The 19,938-nt window shown below is 43.1% G+C and overlaps 1 protein-coding gene across 1 annotated transcript in view; it reads left to right on the forward strand.

Annotated features, from left to right (window-relative positions):
* The window catches only part of EPDR1 (ependymin related 1), a 37,736-nt gene extending 21,193 nt beyond the window's left edge, over positions 1-16,543 (forward strand). Inside the window, exons 2-3 of the mRNA XM_074150788.1 lie at positions 10,584-10,792; positions 13,929-16,543. Of these exons, the coding sequence (XP_074006889.1) occupies positions 10,584-10,792; positions 13,929-14,119 (400 nt within the window). The 3' untranslated portion in view covers positions 14,120-16,543. The remainder of the gene's footprint in view (positions 1-10,583; positions 10,793-13,928) is intronic.
* Positions 16,544-19,938: the final 3,395 nt, after the last annotated feature.

The raw sequence follows: 19,938 nt of genomic DNA on the forward strand, positions 1-19,938 counted from the left end.
CCCTTCTTGCTGAAAGTGATGCTGTTTTGTTCCAATGCTACCTTCAGGTAACATGGAAAACAACTGGAGTTCATAGAGTCATAGAATGGGTTGGATTGGAAGGGACCTTCAAGGTCGTCTCCTTCCAACCCCACTGCCATGGACAGGGACACCTTCCATTAGACCAGGTTACTCAAAGCCCCATCCAGCCTGGTCTTGAATACTTTGAGAGATGGGGCATCCACAGCTTCTCTGGGCAGCCTGTTCCAATGTCTCACCACCCTCAAGGTAAAGAATTTCTTTCTAGTATCTCATCTAAATCTCCCCTCTTTCAATTTAAAACCATTACCCCTTGTCCTGTCTCTCCACTCCCTGATAGAGTCCCTCCCCATTGTTCCTGTAGCTTTCTGGGCTGCCAGTGGACATTGCTTGCTCATGTTGAGCTTCTCATCCACCAACACCCCCACTACACCCCTACCAACACCCTTCTCCTCAGGGCTGCTCTCTTTTTTTACCTTTTTATGTACTGGACAGCTTATCATGTGTCCTACCTTTGTCTTCCTCTTGCAAACTGAACACCCCCAGTTTCTTCATTGGTCCTGCTTCTTAAACGTCACACCATTCTTGCTCTTCTCCAGACTTTGTCCAGTCTGTTTATCTGTTCCCTTAAGGGTGGATTTCAAAATCAGGAACAGAATTACCACCCTGACCTCATCGGGGATAAGCAGAACAAAATAAATGACCTCCCTAATTGACCCAGAATTGTAAACGCCTTTCTAAATCATTACTGTGTACTGTACCACATCTTCATGGAGATGTGTTCAAAATGCTGTTTGCTTTACAACCATAGAACAATTAACATTTTCCCCTAATGATATGTTTTCTCTAACATAGACATTCCTTTCTTTCCCATAATTCTTTTACATTGCACACTTTCAGTCAGATCCACCTGGACTTTTAACTCCCCAGCTCTTTGTGTTTGAATCCGGTCACTAATTTATGCACTCAGCAAACAATATTACTTTGGATTGCTAGCAGGAAGAAGAAAAAGATCTGCGCAAAGATTTCTGGATGAAATGAAGAGTTATTTTTACATTAGAGGTGGAGAGGGAGAACAAAGTGCAGTGCCAGGACTTCAGGTTGCGTTTATTTCCAGTGAAGTGAATCTCCATCCTTCACAAAGTTTATTTAAATATAAGCTATACTCAGATCTTTGGATAAAGATGTTAGAAAGTTAAAGTGTACTTAGCTTTCAAACTGCGTTGTCTGATTATTCTAGCTGGCCTGACTTCCAGACTCCCTTGAAAATAGACCTAATGTTTTTTAATTTTCACATTGGACAGATATCTGAAAGACCTGAATCATCCCTCTTAAGGAAATCATTGCAGATGGAAGGTGGAAATCATTACATCTTGGGGAAGTAATCTGGTACGCATATCCTCACAATTTTTTCCAGGGAATATTCCATTGTGAAAGAAAAGTTTGCTCTATCAGAACAGGGACCTACTCCCCATCTGTTCCAAAGGACAATCTGTTCCTCAGACTTCTTCATAATTACTTTTTATACAAGAATGCATACTGAAGAGCAACCAGTTGGCCAAGTATATGCATGATGGGATTTACAGTCTCAATGAAGAGCAATGTAGGTCTCCCCAATTTCATGTAGTCCCTGTTCATGGTATATGAAGGTCCTTCTCTGTTTAAATACAAAAGTTAAGATGTGTGTGAAGGTGCAGTGACCAATCCTAGCTGAAAAAGTGGGTTTTATTTTTTGTTATTCTTTTATTCCAAATTAAGTGTCTGGGAAAAGTAGATTGTTAAAGCTTAGTTGTTTGTGGTGAGGAACCTCGTTCTGCTATGCCTTCGTTATGTGTAAAAGAGATATTATCATATTGGGGCAGAGCTAAGACCCAATTTAATGTCTCCGAGCCTGATTCAGAAAAAGGTGTGAAAACTAGATAAATCTGACAATTAGAGGTAAAATTAAAACCACATGTATGTCTTTTATGTTGTGGGTTTTTCTTTTTGGAGATACTCTCAATCATTATAACCATAATTTTTCTGTCTCTCTCTACATGTTAAATTTATGCTTCCTTTTTCTTATGTTTTTCCAGGCTCGTAGAATGCCTTAATATAATTGCATGCTCAAAAAATCAATTCCCTGTCTCAGTTTTGAGCATCCACTCTTTCAATTGGGTTATTTACTTCCGTTCTGTACGTAGCACAAAGAGGATGAAAAATACAATAAATAAATTATAATTTACCTTTCATTTCCCTCATCGTTATTCTATCCTTCCTAAGGTCTGTCATATATATTGAGAGGTGAGTCCTGGCCTTCCTCATTCTTTTTGGTCTCCTCTAATCCCTGCTATGATTTTCCAGTAACCTTTATTGTTATTACCCTACTCAGGGCAGCAAGACCTCACTGTATTAGACTTTTTTACAAACCCAGAACAGGAAAATAATCTCTGACCTTAAGTATATTTTGATATCATGTGACTCTACTGGTATATACCATATTCCCTAGGAGATGATTCCATTGATTCATTGGAAAGCATTATGGTATTCTGGCCACATCTTCCATTCCTTTCCTTTTGAGCTATGCCGTTGTCTGTCGAGTTCACGAATATACCATTATTTAGGGAAACACACAGATGCTCTCTCTTAAGGCCAGTGGATCTTTTAGCCCCTTGCAAAAACGTGATTCCCTTAAACACAGTGCTTTATTGTTTTCCTGATCTTCAGCTTCCATAAGAATGCGTTGTTCTCACGGGTGCAACTCCATTATTATGGAGTGTCAAATAGCCAAAGATAGACAGCAGGGGAAATGGAGTTCTTCCTTAATTTCCCTTAGTATTTGGCAAAGTAGCTAATCTAATTTATGGGAAAACAATTAAAAGAAGAAGATGTTGCATAATTTTTTTATTGAGTTTCGTAATTAAAATCACAAAAATATGTCATGCTTAAGCTGGTGTAGCTTTGACTTTGTAGCTTTCTATTCCTATATTTAAGGTTTTCTTTTTAAACAAACTTCATAATTAACTTAGACTGCCTAATTCTGCTTCAGAAACTGGTAATGCTGTCAAAGTTCCTCATATACCTTGCTAATTAGATACCTGATACAGGGGGCTTGGTTGCCTTGAAAATAAAAAAAAAGGCCTTTACAGTCTGTAAGTGATTTCAGTCAGACCAAAAAATACTGCTTTTACACTATATCAGATTACATTTGCTGTCACATGTATTTGCAACATACTGTATTTGTACAATATACCATAGCCCAGCACCGCTGCCAAACATGTGAGATCAAACATGGTAAATTACTGTTGTTGTTGAGGTCTGATACACCAGAAGAAAAACACAAGTCTGAAATTACCGAAAACTTCATGGGAAAGAGGAAAGGAGTTCCCAGAAACATATACTGAAAAATGAATGCTTCTCCGCTTTGAAATGAGCTCGCCAGAGCTTTCCAGTTTCCAAAAGCAGATGAGTGTTCTTGACCCGATGAGTGTTTATCAACTGTCTGCACGCCTGCTCGGCAGCTTTGCTCCCTTGAAAATGTTCTTCATCTAAAGAGCTGAGAAGATGAGGTTTTGTAGTCAGCCTTCTAGCAAAGGCTGCCGTTCTCCCAGGACATCTTTGTTCAATAAGAAATGTGTAAAAGGTAGCGGCACTGTTATGAAAATTTTGGGGCAGCATGTTATCAAGAGGATGCAAGGTAATTAGAGAATTATTTGTTTGGATGTACCTGTCCATGCACATTAGAGTAGAGAATTTGGGATAGTTTTAGTGAAATTTCTTCTAGCTAGAAGTGGTTTCAACTTCTTTCACAGTGTTTAAAAATACTTCTTTACAAACAGAAAGGAAGTTTGACAAACCAGCAAAGAATTAAATAATACTTAAAAGGCAGGCAGATGCTTCAAGGTTTCAATTAATCTCAAAGGAGAAAGCAAAGTCAGCTTTTGAGTAATCGCAGCAGCCTCAGCTTGATATCTTATATATCAAATACCATTCCCTGCTGAGTAATACAAATCTCTGATACAAATAATACATAAAATTTTGATTTTGTTTTTCAGTTGCTTTATAATGATGGCTAGGTAATACAACTCCTGGCTAACACAAGTGGGAGTTTTAAGGATGCGATAGCTGCAGCTGGGAAAACTGAATCCACAGCTTAAAGCTCTGGATGCATGAAACCCCTTATGTCTTTGCAGGAACGGAAAGGAAAAGTCTGTTTTACAAGAACCATCGTTCCGTAGTTTTTTGAGGCAGGAATTGCGGTTTTGTTCTTTGTTAATACAAGTCCTGGCACAACCGGTCCTTCAGCCCCGATTCGTGTCTCTTCAGTGCTACAGCAATCAAAAAATCAATAACAAGAATGGCGTTTTAAGGCTCCAGTACTGGAAGTTACTTATGCAGAGCCACAGAGGAAAATGATGCAGAGCCAGATTTAGCACATGGGGAATTTCTTTTACCCAGTCTCAGTCTCAGACCGCTATTTTGCTTCTCTCTAGCAAATGGCCTTGACTGATGGGCTTCGATACATCACACGGGGCTTGGCATGCCACCGCCGGCGCCTCTGCTCCTCTGAGACACAGCAGCAGAAGCTCCTTCTTTCTAGGCTTGACACTCAGGAGGAAGCCTTCGGAAGTGCAGAAGTAAACCCTGGGAGTCACAGGGATGCGTTAGGTGGCAGGCAGGCTGTCACGCTTCAGGACTGACATCTGGGAAGAGCCTCAGCACAGGGTAATTTTCGGCAGGACTCGGTGCAGACTGAGTACCCGAAACAGAGCTGGGAGCTCTATCTCCTGTCTAAAGACTTTTTTTCTTTTTTCTTCAGACAAATATTGAAAAATGATTCATTGTTTTGAATTGCATCCATAATGTGCAGAGTGATAATCCATTCAGAAGACAAGTCATTAGAGGAGTTTGTTGGTTTCAGTCATTTATGAGAGTCCAAGAGTGTGTCCCTGTGGTGTCTGGGCTGTCTCCTGGGGAGCACCTCTGACCATCTCCCCACATTTCAGGAGGAATCTCAGAAGTAGGACGGTATTTAGATGCACAGCCGCTCCTCACAGCATGTCCTCGGTGCAAGTCCTTCGCCTTGTGATTGTGTGGGCACGGTATTCTGCCCTTGCATTGCCTTCAGATGGTGTCTTACTTGGAAAAATACTTTCCTTAGGTCGGGAGAAGAGAGTACTGAGCACAGCGTGTATCCCACCTGTTGGACATGATTACTTCCAGCAGAGTCAATTGAATTATTTGCACAGGATATGGTCCAGCGTTAAGAAATTCTTTAAAGCATAGGAGCAAAAACCATGTGTGTGTCTTTATGTGCTGGAATTTATCCGTTTTCAGGCACAGACAAAGGGAGTATTAAGGATGACGAGAGAGTCCCATTAAGGACGCAGCGTACAAAGGGTATGAGGCATAGCACAGGGTAGGATGGAATAGGATAGGAAAGGAAGGGAAATAATCTTGGTCGGGCAAATAGGGTAACTTGTCCAAGTAACTTCTCCAAATCTGTTTGAAGGTGCCCAGTGAACAGGTTGGGGCTTTCTTGAAGTTACAGTTTAAGGAATGAAATTATTATAAAAATAATACTAGAGGTGGGCACAGGCTGCAAATATGTTACTTTTTCTGAAAAAACAAACTAATTAAAAATCATTTGCCCTTCTGTTTCTTTGCCAAGACCTATTTTCAGGGGTCTGTGCTTCCCCTTAAGCAGCCAATGAAATCTCAGCACCTAAAACAAATAGAGGCAGTATACTTAGGACTTGGCCGGTTAAAAAAAAAAAAAAGAAAGAGGAAATGATTTTTAAATATTTTGCTTTAAAATATGCTAGATTGTCATTTTTATATTCATGCACATTTAGTTATTAATTTTGGCTGGTAAATAGTTCCCTTTATAAAACAGCAACTTAACCGTTCCCCTTTCACATGCAGTTAAACTCAGATCCTGTGTAATCTTACGTTTCTATGCTTGCTATTTCCAGGACACACACAGGAGCAATTCTCTTTGAAGCTTGGATGTGATGTACATCCAGGCTGAATAATGACAGCGTAAATCATGTTCCCTGCTTACCCAGTGCTGCCACGCACAGTGAGTAGAGCCATGTTCCCTGGGGTTCTCGTCTTCTGCGCCTGCCACTGTAGCTGCTGGGGTCATCAAATCGTATGACTGGTGTCTGTTCAACAATATGTTCACTTTGCCTCTCCCAGAACCAAAAATATAGGTGGTGGAGCCTCTCTTGCTCTGCAGAGTGGGTGCTAGAGAGGTGCTTGGGGATGAGTTTGATTTGTTTGGATTTTTCCAGTTCTCCTTTCCATTGTTGTTTCATGATACACATCTTGCTGTCTGCGCGGAAGACAGCAAAGTCAAGAAAGTAGGCTTTTTAGGGTTGCAGCACTCCTTCTGCAAGTATTCAGGTGATCTGTTGAAGTCAGCAGTGTGCCCAGGTGGCCAAGAAGGCCACCAGCATCCTGACGTGTGTCAGGAACAGCGTGGTGAGTAGGACTCGGGAGGTGATGGTCCCCCTGTACTGGGCACTGGTGAGGCCCCACCTCGAGGGCTGTGTCCTGTTTTGGGCCCCTTCCCACAAAAAAGCCATTGAGGGGCTGGAGGGGGTCCAGAGAAGGGCAACGGAGCTGGTGAGGGGTCTGGAGAACAGGTCTTGTGAGGAGAGGCTGAGGGAGCTGGGGGTGTTCAGCCTGGAGAAAAGGAGGCTGAGGGGAGACCTTCTCGCTCTCTCCAACTCCCTGAAAGGAGGGTGTAGCCAGGGGGGGTCGGTCTCTTCTCCCAAGTCCCAGGCCATGGGACAAGAGGAAATGGCCTCAAGTTGCCCCAGGGGAGGTTCAGATTGGATATTAGGAGAAATATTTCCATGGAAAGGGTTATTGCACATTGGACTGGGCTGCCCAGGGCAGTGGTTGAGGCCCCATCCCTGGAGGGATTTAAAAGCCGGGTTGACATAGTGCTTAGAGACATGGTTTAGTGATGGTTTTTATCAGAGTTCAGTTGATGGTTGGACTAGATGATCTGAAAGGTCCCTTCCAACCTGGACAATTCTATGATTCTATGATCCATGTGCTGGAAGTTAAATACATGCATTAGTCAGATTGAGGTTTGAACTGCTGTTTCACTCGAGTGAGTAAAGGTGACACGTGTCCCTCATGCAATGATATCAATTCACAGGTTAAAATTGTAGAGTAAAAAATACTTAACTGCATGAAAATAATTATAAAGGACAGGATAAGGAAAAAGAGAACATGACAAAATTATTGTTAAAAATGTTAATAAAATTTTTGTGTGAAATATTATCAAGATTTAAAATAAAAAGGAAATATAATTGTTTAAATTTTATTCCCAGTATTTTGTAATACTTCGCTTCTATGTTGCTTTTTTGTTCTTTCACAAAATGACTTTATTATCACTCAGATATCTCAAACACATTTATAGGCTCATCTGTAAGGCATTCCCCCATCCCACTTTTATGGGAGCTGCTGGGCAGCCAGCTGAACAGTAGTTGAGTTGTTAAAAGTCTGGTTGCAAACACATAAATAAGTGTATTTTAGTGTTCTTGTATGTTCTCTGGACTGAACATGATATAGAAGTTACATATGTCCTTAAGTGGTTACAGGCTTGGGTGTATGTAAGGAACCAGTTTGTATATACGGAATTCTTCAGTAGCGTATCACAACTGGGGAGACGTTGCCTTTGACTAAGAAAATGACAGGTGAATTTAGGTATTCCCTAAATGGAAAATGGGACAAGCTACCTCCCCATGCTGTGCAAGGTCATGAGTGAGGTTTGCAGATGACACCAAGCTGTGTGGTCTTGTTGATACACCAGAGGGATGGGATGTCATCCAGAGGGACCTGGAAAGGCTGGAGAGGTGGGCCCAGGTAAACCTCATGAGGTTCAACAAGAGCAAGTGCAGGGTTCTGCACCTGGGCCGGAACAATCCCCGCTATCAATACAGACTGGGGGATGAGGTATTAGAAAGCAGCCCTGAGGAAAGGGACTTGGGGATGTTAGTGGATGAGAAGCTCAACATGAGCCGGCAATGTGCACTGGCAGCCCAGAAAGCCAACCGCATCCTGGGCTGCATCAAGAGAAGTGTGGCCAGCAGATTGCAGGAGGTGATTCTACCCCTCTACTCTGCTCTGGTGAGACCCCACCTGGAGTACTGTGTCCAGCTTTGGAGTCCTCAACACAGGAAGGACATGGACCTGTTGGAACGGGTCCAGCGGAGGGCCACGAAGATGATCAAAGGGCTGGATCCCTTCTCCTATGAAGACAGGCTGAGAGAGCTGGGGCTGTTCAGCCTGGAGAGGAGAAGGCTCTGGGGAGACCTCATAGCAGCCTTCCAATATCTGAAGGGAGCCTACAGGAGAGCCGGAGAGGGACTCTTTGTCAGGAAATGTAGTGACAGGACAAGGGGTAATGGTTTTAAATTGGAAGAGGGGAGATTGAGATTAGATATTAGGAAGAAATTCTTTCCTGTGGGGGTGGTGAAGCACTGGAACAGGTTGCCCAGGGAAGTTGTGGCTGCCCCATCCCTGGAGGGGTTCAAGGCCAGGCTGGATGGGGCTTTGAGCAACCTGGTCTGGTGGGAGGTGTCGCTGCCCATGGCAGGGGGGTTGGAACTCGATGATCTCTGAGGTCCCTTCCAACTCTAACCATTCTGTGATTCTGTGAGGCGTATGCCCCAATGTGCCTCGTGTCAGCCTCCTTGTCCTCCCTTACATTCTTTGTCATCATTCAGTTTGGCTAATGTCGTTTGGCCTGCCTGTGTTTCCACACATGCTGGATATATGGTACTCTGAAGAAGTGGTGGGAATGTTGCTCAGATGCTTTTAAGAATGCTTAGACACTTCTCATAGTGCAACCTTTAAACGCCTCCATGTCAGTGGTGGGTGAAGTGATGCAATTGTATAGTGCAGCAATTAAAACTGTAAATTGTTTTGTCGTCAGCCCTATTTTCTGTAAACTTTACATCCTTCCCAAAAGAATGTGAAGGCTGTGAAGCAAAATATGCAGGAGTAGGGAAATACCACAGAGAAGGTCCCCTCTTGCTTTTATGCATTTTCTCTTCAATTCCATGGATTAGGCACGATTTTCCACCAGTTTGTCATCTTGCTGCTGGCACAGGATGAATACTGTTAGGTACTGTTATGGGTTAGCATCAAGTTTGTGAAGTGGAAGACACCACTGTCCATTTTTTGGGCAGGTAATGGAGGCAGCGCTATGAATGAAGCAAGGAATTACAGATGGAGGGAGAGACTATCACAGATAGGCAAGATGAAGCTGTTCAAGGGAATTAATACCATCCCTTCCTTATTCTCTAGGGTCACTGCATAACAGTAGACTGTAGCCAAATACTTGAGATATTCACAGGAAACCTCTAATAACGAGTGGACAGTTTTGGGGCGTTTAGAGAGCGACTCCTGGCTCTCCTTTGCAAAAGGTGCAGAGCACACATGAGGATGCTTGAGTTGTGCTGAGAACAACTCATCTGATTGATAATGCTGGAGAAGTTAGGCCTCCAGTGTTTCTGGTTGTGCATTCAAAATCCAGCTGATACTTCTGATAATTTTGGTTTTAGTTTCTCTCTGTTTCTGTCCCCAGTTATAAGGTAGGGACCGAACCACCTCCTTTTTATAGGTATGAGAGCAAAGTCACAGTGTTTGTGGTAGACCCAACTACTATTACTAGTAACTAGATGAAACCATCCATGAAGAGCTTCATCATCTCTCCTCAGAGCAGAGCTTGGTCACTTCATACTCTGTAGAAGATTTTTTATAAATCCTTATTAACTATCCATTTTGCTGACCTCAACTTCTGGCCTCTCAGGCTCACTGACCTCCACACCTCTCCTTATCTCTCACTTACTCTTTTGCTCCTCTGCTTTCTCCCTTCACTGCTTCCTTGAGTCTGGTGGCTTCCAGAAAGAAACTTTGCCATTAGGAGGGAGAGCCTCTCAGTTCCCCTCTTGGGACCATGTACTTGCCCCTTACTGACGTGTCCCAGTAAGCTACATGGGTTGCCATGGAAGAGCATCTGCCACGGAGGAGTATGGCAGATACCACATCTAAGCAGCACAGAGAAAGGCTCTACTGCTTTCATGGGGAATTGAATCTACGCAGCCTATGCAAGCAGGTTTTTTTAAAGGCTTATAACTTCACCAAATCTGGACAACTTTTAATAAAAACTTTTCCCCTGCCAGATTTCAAGTCCTTTCTTCAAAACATGGAGGCACTAGAGCTTTTTAATGAAACAGTTATTAAAAACCAAAACAAAACTAGGAATAATAACATGTTTTTCTCTCAGTTGTTCTCAGAAAAGTTGTTCTGTTGTTCTCAGAAATGGCAGAACCAGTTCAGGCTGATTTATTTATTTTGGAAAGAGTCAGCTGAGACAAACTTTCAGCATGGGAAATTTTGACCCAACTGGTTAGCCTTTCTCAAAGTTTGGCAAAGTTTAATGCAAGTGAAAATGGTCTTACACTGAGAAGTCAAAGGCAAGCTTACTTATCATCAATGCTCCTTGCTTAGTATAGAAAAAGACTACATATATTAACTGGGTCTTTTTTTTAATGTTTCAGATTCTTTGAGTATATATTGCTCTATAAAGATGCAGTGATGTTTCAGATCGAACAAGTTACAAAGCTTTGCTCGAAGATTGCTCTGACAGAGCCGTGGGATCCGTATGATATTCCTGCCAATTCAACTTACGAAGATCAGTACTACATCGGGGGACCTGGAGATGAAATTATGGTACAGGAATGGTCTGACAGAAAACCAGCCAGGAAACGTATGTGCATGCTTTTGTTTCATCTTCATAATAATTGTTGTCTCTGCTACCCAGGGAAAAATAAAATTGTTCATGTTTCACCCCAGCCTTCCATATTTCTATAAAGTTTGCTGGAAGAAATAATAAATATACCCCATGCACAGCATATCATTTTATTATTAATGCATTTTATTAAGAAAATGTTTCATATCTCAGCAGGATCAAATATGCCCAAGGGACTCGGTTGCATTTTGGTCTGTATCATACAGATTTTGGCATAGAACAGCATCATTTTGCATCTGAATCCAGCAGCCTGTATCCCAAATTTATCTAGAGAAGACTTGGCAATATAATTAGGGGCATATTCAAACTAGCTTGTGTCATATTTCTGCTAAAAGGCGTAAAAAGAAACAAAGCAGATATCGGTGCGTGTCTACACCCTACCATGGAATGTTGTTGTAGAATCCATCCACTACCTGGTTCTGCAGCAAGGGATGTGGTTAATATACGCCTTAAGTTTTGTTATCCGGTACCTTTGTAAGAAACCTCTGCTCGCGAGGCTTAGCTCTGCGCTTGGCAGCTGGACACCTGCATCATAAAAGAAAGTAGGCTGAATTTTTCAAGGTAGAGTATGTTAGCTTTTGGATGCGTAGCAATTTATTAGCACATTGGCTTCGATTTCATCTATGGTTTACTGATGACCCAGACAACTATAAAAATAATTTTAAAACCCCTATGAAATTTATGGCTTTATTCAGCTAATGCAATACTTATGGTTATAGACACCTAATATATAGGCTGATTATGAACCTGAGCATTTAGCCAGGGGGAAATATTTCTTTCTTGAAAAAAAGTAGAAAGAATGAAGTAGAAAATGAAGGATAAGCTCGTTAGAACTCTGTAACTAGGTCGATATATCCTCTGGTATTCTACAAGAGGCAAACTATCACTCACTCCAAGAATTTTGTTTTTCAGATCCAGTGTTTTTGGAACTTTTATGGAACTTAATATCCAGATACCTTCAGTTAATGATGTGTGATTTTTGTCCTGTAGTATTTTGTATCTCCAGTGTTTTTCTGTATGACCATTCAGACGAATAATGTCTTGAAGTTGTCTACCCATCCACCTTTCAGCTAGTTTTGGCTTGTATTCTAGATATTATACTTATGTTAAAGTTATGACGGTTTCAGTGGAGATGCAGGCTATCTTGGTAGCATTGTATTTTCCCTTATTTTTCTTTTCACAATTCTGAGGAAAGTCTTGTTGAGGAAAACAATCCTTCATTTCTGGATACTCAAACCCAAACTCATTGACATCAGAATGGTTTTGATGTACTAGGATGCCTTGGAGAGGAATGTTCAAATATTGCCCAGCTTGACACCCTTTTTTTTAGATACTGTATGTGCATTTCATGTCACAGGTTATCTATTTCCAATAACGTGATTGTAGCACAGCATGTCACACAATACTGGAAGGACAGAAAGAAAGTATGTTTGATAGCTGCTGAGTGGGAGGGAATAAGGCTCCTTGGGACTGGACAAAGTCCGTAATAGGCATCACTTAGAGGAACTGATTTATGATCACAGTAGGTAGTTTTGTATTTTAACCTCATGAGTTCCCATTATCAAGAGAGAGATCTGAAATGCCTGAACCTACTGGATGAAGTGGTGTATGATGGAAGGGATAAAGAAAGATCACAGAAGAGATGCATGGGATAAATAAAGAGATTTAAAAGTGGGATTTTCAAAGCGGAGGGTGTTCAAAGGAAACCACCTCGATGGTATTGACTGCAAAAATAGATGAGTGATGAAAGTAGAGGTGATGGCAGAGGATAGCAGGGGGAAGAGAGCAAGAGAACACCTGAGATATTTAAACTGAAGTTAAAAAAAGAGACAGATTTGCTACATCACATACGTGGAGGAGATCAGCATTGAGTGCAGCCTTGAAATAATTAATGAACTGGTAGAAATATTTGAGAGAAATAGGAATTAAGAAAATGAATATATGATAACGATGATACGGATTTTCCATTGCCTTCTGTGGTAAACAGAAGGAATGAATTAAAAGAAGAGACAGAGGCACTGGCGACTTTGGGAATGTTCCTCTTTCTGACACAAACCCTCTGTGCTTGAGACAGTAAGATGGGAAAAGATGAAGCAAGGTCATATTTATTTGGCTTAAAGATGTGGTGAGCATCATCAGTTTAAGAATGGCAGTTAAGATTTTAGAGGTCTAAAAGCTGTGGAAGCAAGATGGTATGGCTGGCGGTTCTGGTGCAGAGGAGTCCCCACCACAGAAGACAAATGCTTCTTTGGGTAGGTGAGTGCAGAACTTACTGTGCACAGGAAGGAATGAGATGTCCCGCATAGCTGGGAGGACTACGTGTTTCAGAGTGTCAAAGGCCATGTTGAGGAGCAACACTGTGAAATGGACCACAGGTTTTCAGTAATCACGTCTTTCAAGTTGTCAGGAACAGAGTGTAAAGTAAAACGTTCCCTTGTGCCACCCAAGCTGCTGACAGGGAGAACGGGGCATTTCATTGCTTTACTGGTAGAGGTGCACTTGAAAGGTGACATACTGATGGCTCTCTCCAACTCCCTGAAAGGAGGGTGCAGCCAGGGGGGGTCGGTCTCTTCTCCCAAGTCCCAGGCCATGGGACAAGAGGAAATGGCCTCAAGTTGCGGCAGGGGAGGTTCAGATTGGATATTAGGAGAAATGTTTCCACGGAAAGGGTTATTAAGCCTTGGACTGGGCTGCCCAGGGCAGTGGTTGAGGCACCATCCCTGGGGGTATTTAAAAGCCGGGTTGACATAGTGCTTAGAGACATGGTTTAGTGATGGTTTTGATCAGAGTGAGGTTGATGGTTGGACTAGATGATCTGAAAGGTCCCTTCCAACCTGGACAATTCTATGATTCTATGGTGCCGTGACGGTATTATGTTTTTAAATGTGCTTGACACCAACACATTCGGGTTTAAGATCATTGCAGTGTCCAAATTATACCAGTTTTGTAGTGTTGCCATGCATATGGACAGAACTATGGGCGGTTCCAGCCTATTGGCTTTGCTTGAGGAATGGCTTGGTGACTGGCATCATCATGAGACATTCATGCATTCATTCTTGTCCTCTAAAATAACCACATTTCTGCTTGGTTACAGTGGAATCCTGGGTCGGCGTTTACACAGTCAAAGACTGTTACCCGGTACAGGAAACCTATACGAAGAACTCCAGCGTGACAACCTCCACTCGCTTTTTTGATCTACAGATGGGCATTGCAGACCCTTCAGTGTTCACCCCACCCAGCACCTGCCAGACAGCCCAGCTGAGGAAGATGAAAGATGAATGCTGATGACGGACACTGGCTGCCCTGGGCAAACAAATATTAGCCGAGAGGAGGGTTGTTAATAGTCAGCTGCTGACGTCTAACCTGATTTTTCAAGCTTATTGTTGTTCTTTTGGGAATTGTAAGTTTTCACTGGGAAGAGAACATAAACATTTAACTGAGTAAAACATGTAACACAAAAGATCTCTTTTATCACATTAATCTGTTCAGTGATGCACTCGCAGCATTATATAGTTACCACAGATAATATTTATAGATACTATTTATTTAAGCTGTGGCTGATTTTCCTTTTGCAAAGGTTTCATTATTTATTTTTTCAAGAAGACAAAGTGTAAGCAGACTGCAATAATGGCAACATCAAGAAGGAAAAGCTAGATTTTGCTGTTGTTACTTCTGGGGACTGAAGGGAAGGGGAGATTTGTCCTGGGTAAGACCTCATCCCTAACCAAAAAATACCCCGTTTTAAATAATGTACATCAAAAGTGTGGAAACTCATTCTCTTGGTTTTGTTTTTGATTGTGTTTTTGTTTGGTTGTTTGTTTTTTTTTCCTTTCTGCCCTTCAGGAAGCGAATGTTTGAGCTGATTTCTTTTCCTTCTGAAAAGAAACTGGAGTGGCTCTATTCATGTCATGGTATCATCTGACATGCAAAAAATCCTTTTTGTTTCTGGAGAGAATGATGTGGAAGGAAGGGAAGGAGGGAGAGGGACATCCTCCAAAAAGCAAGCCAAAATCTGATTGCATTTACTAAAGTTTGAAGTGTTCCGATAGGGTGCGAGGAGACGTTTTTCAGTCATATTTTACTTTAGCACCCACTTTTCAAGGCAATACTAGTTTTAACCTATGCAAAGAGATTAAGAGGTACTCTACACTTAAATGGCTTTAATATTTGGTAACTCTTTTCAGAAGTCTTCCCTTACTCAAAGAGTATATGAAAACACCTTTATAATTCCAGGTAGAAGTGAAGAACAGTTGTTCTTAATACATAATCAGCAAAGGCTAAATCAGTGTTTCCGCAGTGCTTGGCGATGTGGACAGGGTGAAAGGCAGAGCTGTGTGAGTGGTGTGGGACGGCGGGAGGAGGAATGGGAGAGGTTTTAGATGTCTTCTGTCTGGTGTGGCTGCAAGGCACTGCAAGCTAAGCAGAAATGACAATCATCTTGCTTTCTTTTGCACCCCCTCCATTGATGCCTGCTGTATTTGCTGTTCATCCGTCTTCTGGCGGGCAGAGTGAAAGTTTCCTGATGGGAAACAAATAAGTAACCAAAACAGGCACAGGAAGTGCACATATTTTGCTTTATAAAATCCAAACCGAGTCTTCATGCACCTTCAGGCCCTCAGAGGTGTGGAATGGTGATGGGTTTTGCACTTTTACCAAATGAAATTAGTTGGTTTGTTCTGTAAGTCTAGGCATTAATTTTATTTATTATTTGCAACTGTGTTTAAAACCAGATTCTTGTCCTCTTACACGTGTTGGGTAGTAGTTTGCTCTAGAAGTTGTCTGGCTGAAAACAGCGCAACACAGGGAAGTCTGGTGTGGTTTTTGGGTGGAGTTACCAAGTTCTATCTCTTCCTCAGCAGCTGCTGGACTCTGTCCCCACAAACAGATTTATTTTTCAGGACAACTTTTAGTGAAGAGAAATGATCCAATTTGACCATGATAGAAAGTCCTGCATAAATAGTACCTGGCCGATAGTACCGTGTCTGACAGAAAACTGTGAAGCTTGCACCATTTCTGGAGAAGGGATGCTGGGCAGGCTTCTAGTGCTTTGTACGCTCATAGCTTTTTGTACATAAGCAAGGGGTACAGTGGCTATTTTGCTTTCACAGTTGTGGTCAGAATGGCATTTTACTTTTTATCTTGTGCCCAATGAAAGCATATACCTGCTAAAATTTAGGTAGTTCATTAAAAGTTTTCTCTCGGACATGACCATTTCACTGAAGCACGCTAGTGGGAAGAAGGATTGGGTTTCCTTGAATTTAGGGTGCATTTAGTCTGCACTCGCCTTCTGTAATTTTTGTGACAACCTAAATGTTAACTGCATATTGTTCTCATTAGGGCCGTGATTAACAGGCATTTCTTAATATGTGTCTTGTTAGAATCTGGAAAATATAATAAATCTGGCTAGCAAACATGAAGCTGTGGTACTGTATCGTTTGGGATGACTTTGTTGTGGTACAGCAGATAGATGAGTAACCAGGGTGTTTGTATTATGTTTTGCTGACAGTGATATAATTTCTAGCAATAACACTAAATGTTCCTTTAAATGTGAATGTGCAAAAGTCTGGTACACAGAAGTGCTTTAAAAATGTTGCCGTGACATATAGGGCAATTTTATATGGCTAAATACGTACCTCTAAAACAAGGCTGTTGTCTTCATACTTACGCTCTGCAAATTCAATAAAGAGAGTTGTCAAAGAGACGTCAATCAAAAAAATTTGGGATTGTGTGTTTTAAATTAGTTGTGAGCCAGATATGAAGCACAAAATGCGTATGCCTGGTTCGTTATCTTTGTTGTCGTTGGCTGCAGTTTGTTATCAAGCACCACAAGAGACATTTTGTCTTTATGCGACGATGCCAATGACTCAAGAATGAGCATAAAAGGATCTTAAAGTAGCCATATAGTGTGCTGCCACGGTACAGTAAATACGGGGCTTTGATATGTCTGATGGTCTGGGGAATTTGTTTGAAAAATTAATAATAAATTAGTATGTACATGGGTTACATTGTATTCTACCGGGTAACAGTGGCAGTACCTCGGAGCTGGGTAGCCTGAGAGACAAAGCTGGTTTTGTGAGATTTCCAGTGCTTCTTGGTTTCCTTGGGGCCAGAAATAGTGCAAACATGGACCTGCCTGCCGTATTTTTGTATTTCTGCTTGGAGGCTTCGCTGAAAGCAGGATGTGTAGGAACACAACATTGTTTTATTTGAAGTTAACCAAGCATTCCTCAACCTCAAAACAGGTTTAGTTTGAGTTTGGGAAGGAGATCTGGGCACTTGGTTCAGTTCCTATTTTAACAGTTTGCTTAACTGTAGTATTAGGGCCAGATTTTGCTGCCTCAAGCCATGCTGCACACCATGGAAGTGCTGCCATTTACCAGGGCATGCCAACTTTGATGAAGAATGTAGGAAGAAATACAATAATCCACAGTCAAAGTGAATTTTAGTCGAGAAATCTCTAAACAATAGAATATTCTTCTTTTGGGACAGTCTAACAAAATCAGTGTGTTTTCCACCTTGGAGGTCATTTCATTCCAGTGCTCACACTTACTCCTGGCATCTCTTTTCCCACCGCCCTTTACTTCCTAATGTCAGTGGAGTCAGCTTCCAAACTGGCATTTACAACCCTCACTTGAATTTATTTCAGTGGGCATTCAGCCCCTAAATACCTGATGGGTCTGACCTGAACCTAACCTCTGCAATTTTGCCAGCAGTCTTATCTTGAGTTGTTATGGTTTGAGAGAACCCGTAACAATCTATTGTCATTAGACAATTATTCTATCACCCGATGACCCCTCCCCACCCGGAAAGGGGAATCGGGGAACACAAAGAAGCACAAGGGTTGAAATATAAATAGATTTAATAGACTAAGACTAAATAATTAACAATAATACTAAAGAACCAGTATTAATGCCGATACTGATATAAGCTATACAGAAATTATACTTAGCGCATTCTGTCAGCAGGAAGCTGTGCACTCCCAGCAGGGACAGCAAATGGTGGACACTGGGAGCGCAATGGCTTCAGGAGGAAGGGAAGGGCTCAGGGCTCCGGCACCGGGGCAAGGAGTTGTCTGGACCCGCCGCCATCAAGGGAGAGAGAGAGCTACGCAGCAAACTCTTCTAATTTATATTGGATGTGCCGTTCATGGTATGAAATAACCCTGTTGGCCAGCCCGGGTCAAATGCCCAGGCCTTGCTCCTCCTTGTCCCTGCACCTGGCAAGGCTCGAAAACACGAACCTTGAATCCCACAGAGCCTGGCTGGCTATAAAGTAAATATTTTCACAGATTCAGACACTAGAGTCTTCTAAAAGTGCAATTTTCCCCAGCATTAGAAGAAAAGTTAGTCCTGTGTCTCTCAACCCAGGACACAAGTGCAAGAACGGTGCCAGCCATAACCAAACGTGAACAACTGACCTACACGTAGGTGACCAGAGGTGAGAGCAGCATTGGCGCAGGGGCAATTGCCAGTGCCCTGAAATCCCGACTGATGAGAGGGCTCAGCACAGCTCCTGCATCTCATCCTGCATCTCCTGCATCCTCTGCCACAAACTGGCACCGGAGACAAGCCACAGGACATTCCCACACGACAGAAAGGGCACATCATGAAATCATCAGCTGGTTGCCTGCTCCCTAGCTGTGAGGAATGAATGTTTCCAAATAGCACCCACACAAAAAGATGGAGGTCCCTGACTGTAATGACCCCCAGGTCTCCCTCACCTACCTTTTCAGCAGGCTGCGTGAGCAGCATGGGCTTGGGCACGTACAGATTGAGTGTTCACCTCTGCACTTGGGCACAGCAGCAGATGAGGTGAGCTTGGAAGGCTCTTGAAACACTCCCGAGCATTTACTGCTCAGTAAAGGGGGAGAGGGAGAAAAGCTTACGATCCAGTGAGTAGTCCCAGAAAACAGCGACAGACGTGGAGGATAGGAGTGATGAGATGCTGCCCTGAAGCTGCTAGGGTAGATTTCTAAGCGTTACTTTGAGTGCACACTGGTTTAACATGCTCAATGGTAAAGATTTGTGTGGTTTGACGTGGCTGTTTTCCTCACAGAGCCTTGAGACTGCGTACTCAATGAAATGACGCGTGCAGTTGGAGTACGATGTTTTGTTTGCAGTGAGGACAGACGGCCCAGCAGCGCACATTTCGCAGGCATGAGTGAGCAAGCGGTGACCTGCATGTTCAGCTGCAGGGATATATCTGCCTTTCGGGGGGGGTGTGTGTGTGTGCTTCTTGCTGCGTCTGAGCGGGGAACAGAGCACGTCAGAGGACAAAAGAATTCCTCTTCTCACCACCCCATCCGTGGGAACCTGCTTCAGGCTCCTTCCTTTCCCACTCTGCAAGGTGGGAACAGGGATTCTGCTTTCCACCTGCTCCTCCTGCCTTCCCGACGGCGATGACTCTGGGGCAACATCATCCCCTCAGCCAGCAGACGCCTGTCGGCATTGCTGCGGTGGCACGGATGTCACAGGCTTTGGAAGCCTCTGCCTTCCAACACGTAATAAAATGGTGCCTGTGTGTGATACCTGTGGGCTTACCCTGCGCGCCCCTGCGTGCTCGCTCAGCGCACGGAGCTGTTGCTCATGCGCTCAACGCCCGGCCGTCACCGTTAATTGGGCTCAGCTCAGGCTTCAGTGGTGCCAGGCAAAGGGCAAAGGAAAGGAGCAAAAGGAAAGGAGAGGAAAGGAGACCCTGCTGGGCTCCTCCCGCTTCCCCCCTGAATTTTTCCCACGCTTGCCCAGCGCTGATAAACAGCTTTGACATTCCTGAAACAGCAGCAGCTGAGTTGCCGGCTCTGCCGTTACAGCCCATGTCACGCTGAAGGAGAAGGTCAGGTTTCACCCTCTGCACTAAAATTATCCTTCAGGCCAGGCCAGTTTTCCTTCCTGTGGAGAAAGCATGCCTGGCTCCCATCATCCCAGCCTGGCTGGCAGGGGGGTTCTGCCCACATCACCCGCCTCCATCCACTGACAGATCCTTGGGGCGGCCAGTGCTCCTCAACCTGTTCCCACTGTCCCCTCTCCATCCTCCAATCCCCAGGACAAGCAAGGGTCTAGCAGGGACCTCACTGTCACCACACACAGGGCTGACAGGTCTTCACT

The sequence above is a fragment of the Numenius arquata genome, chromosome 7 (assembly GCF_964106895.1).
Source record: "Numenius arquata chromosome 7, bNumArq3.hap1.1, whole genome shotgun sequence".
Taxonomy (NCBI): domain Eukaryota; kingdom Metazoa; phylum Chordata; class Aves; order Charadriiformes; family Scolopacidae; genus Numenius; species Numenius arquata.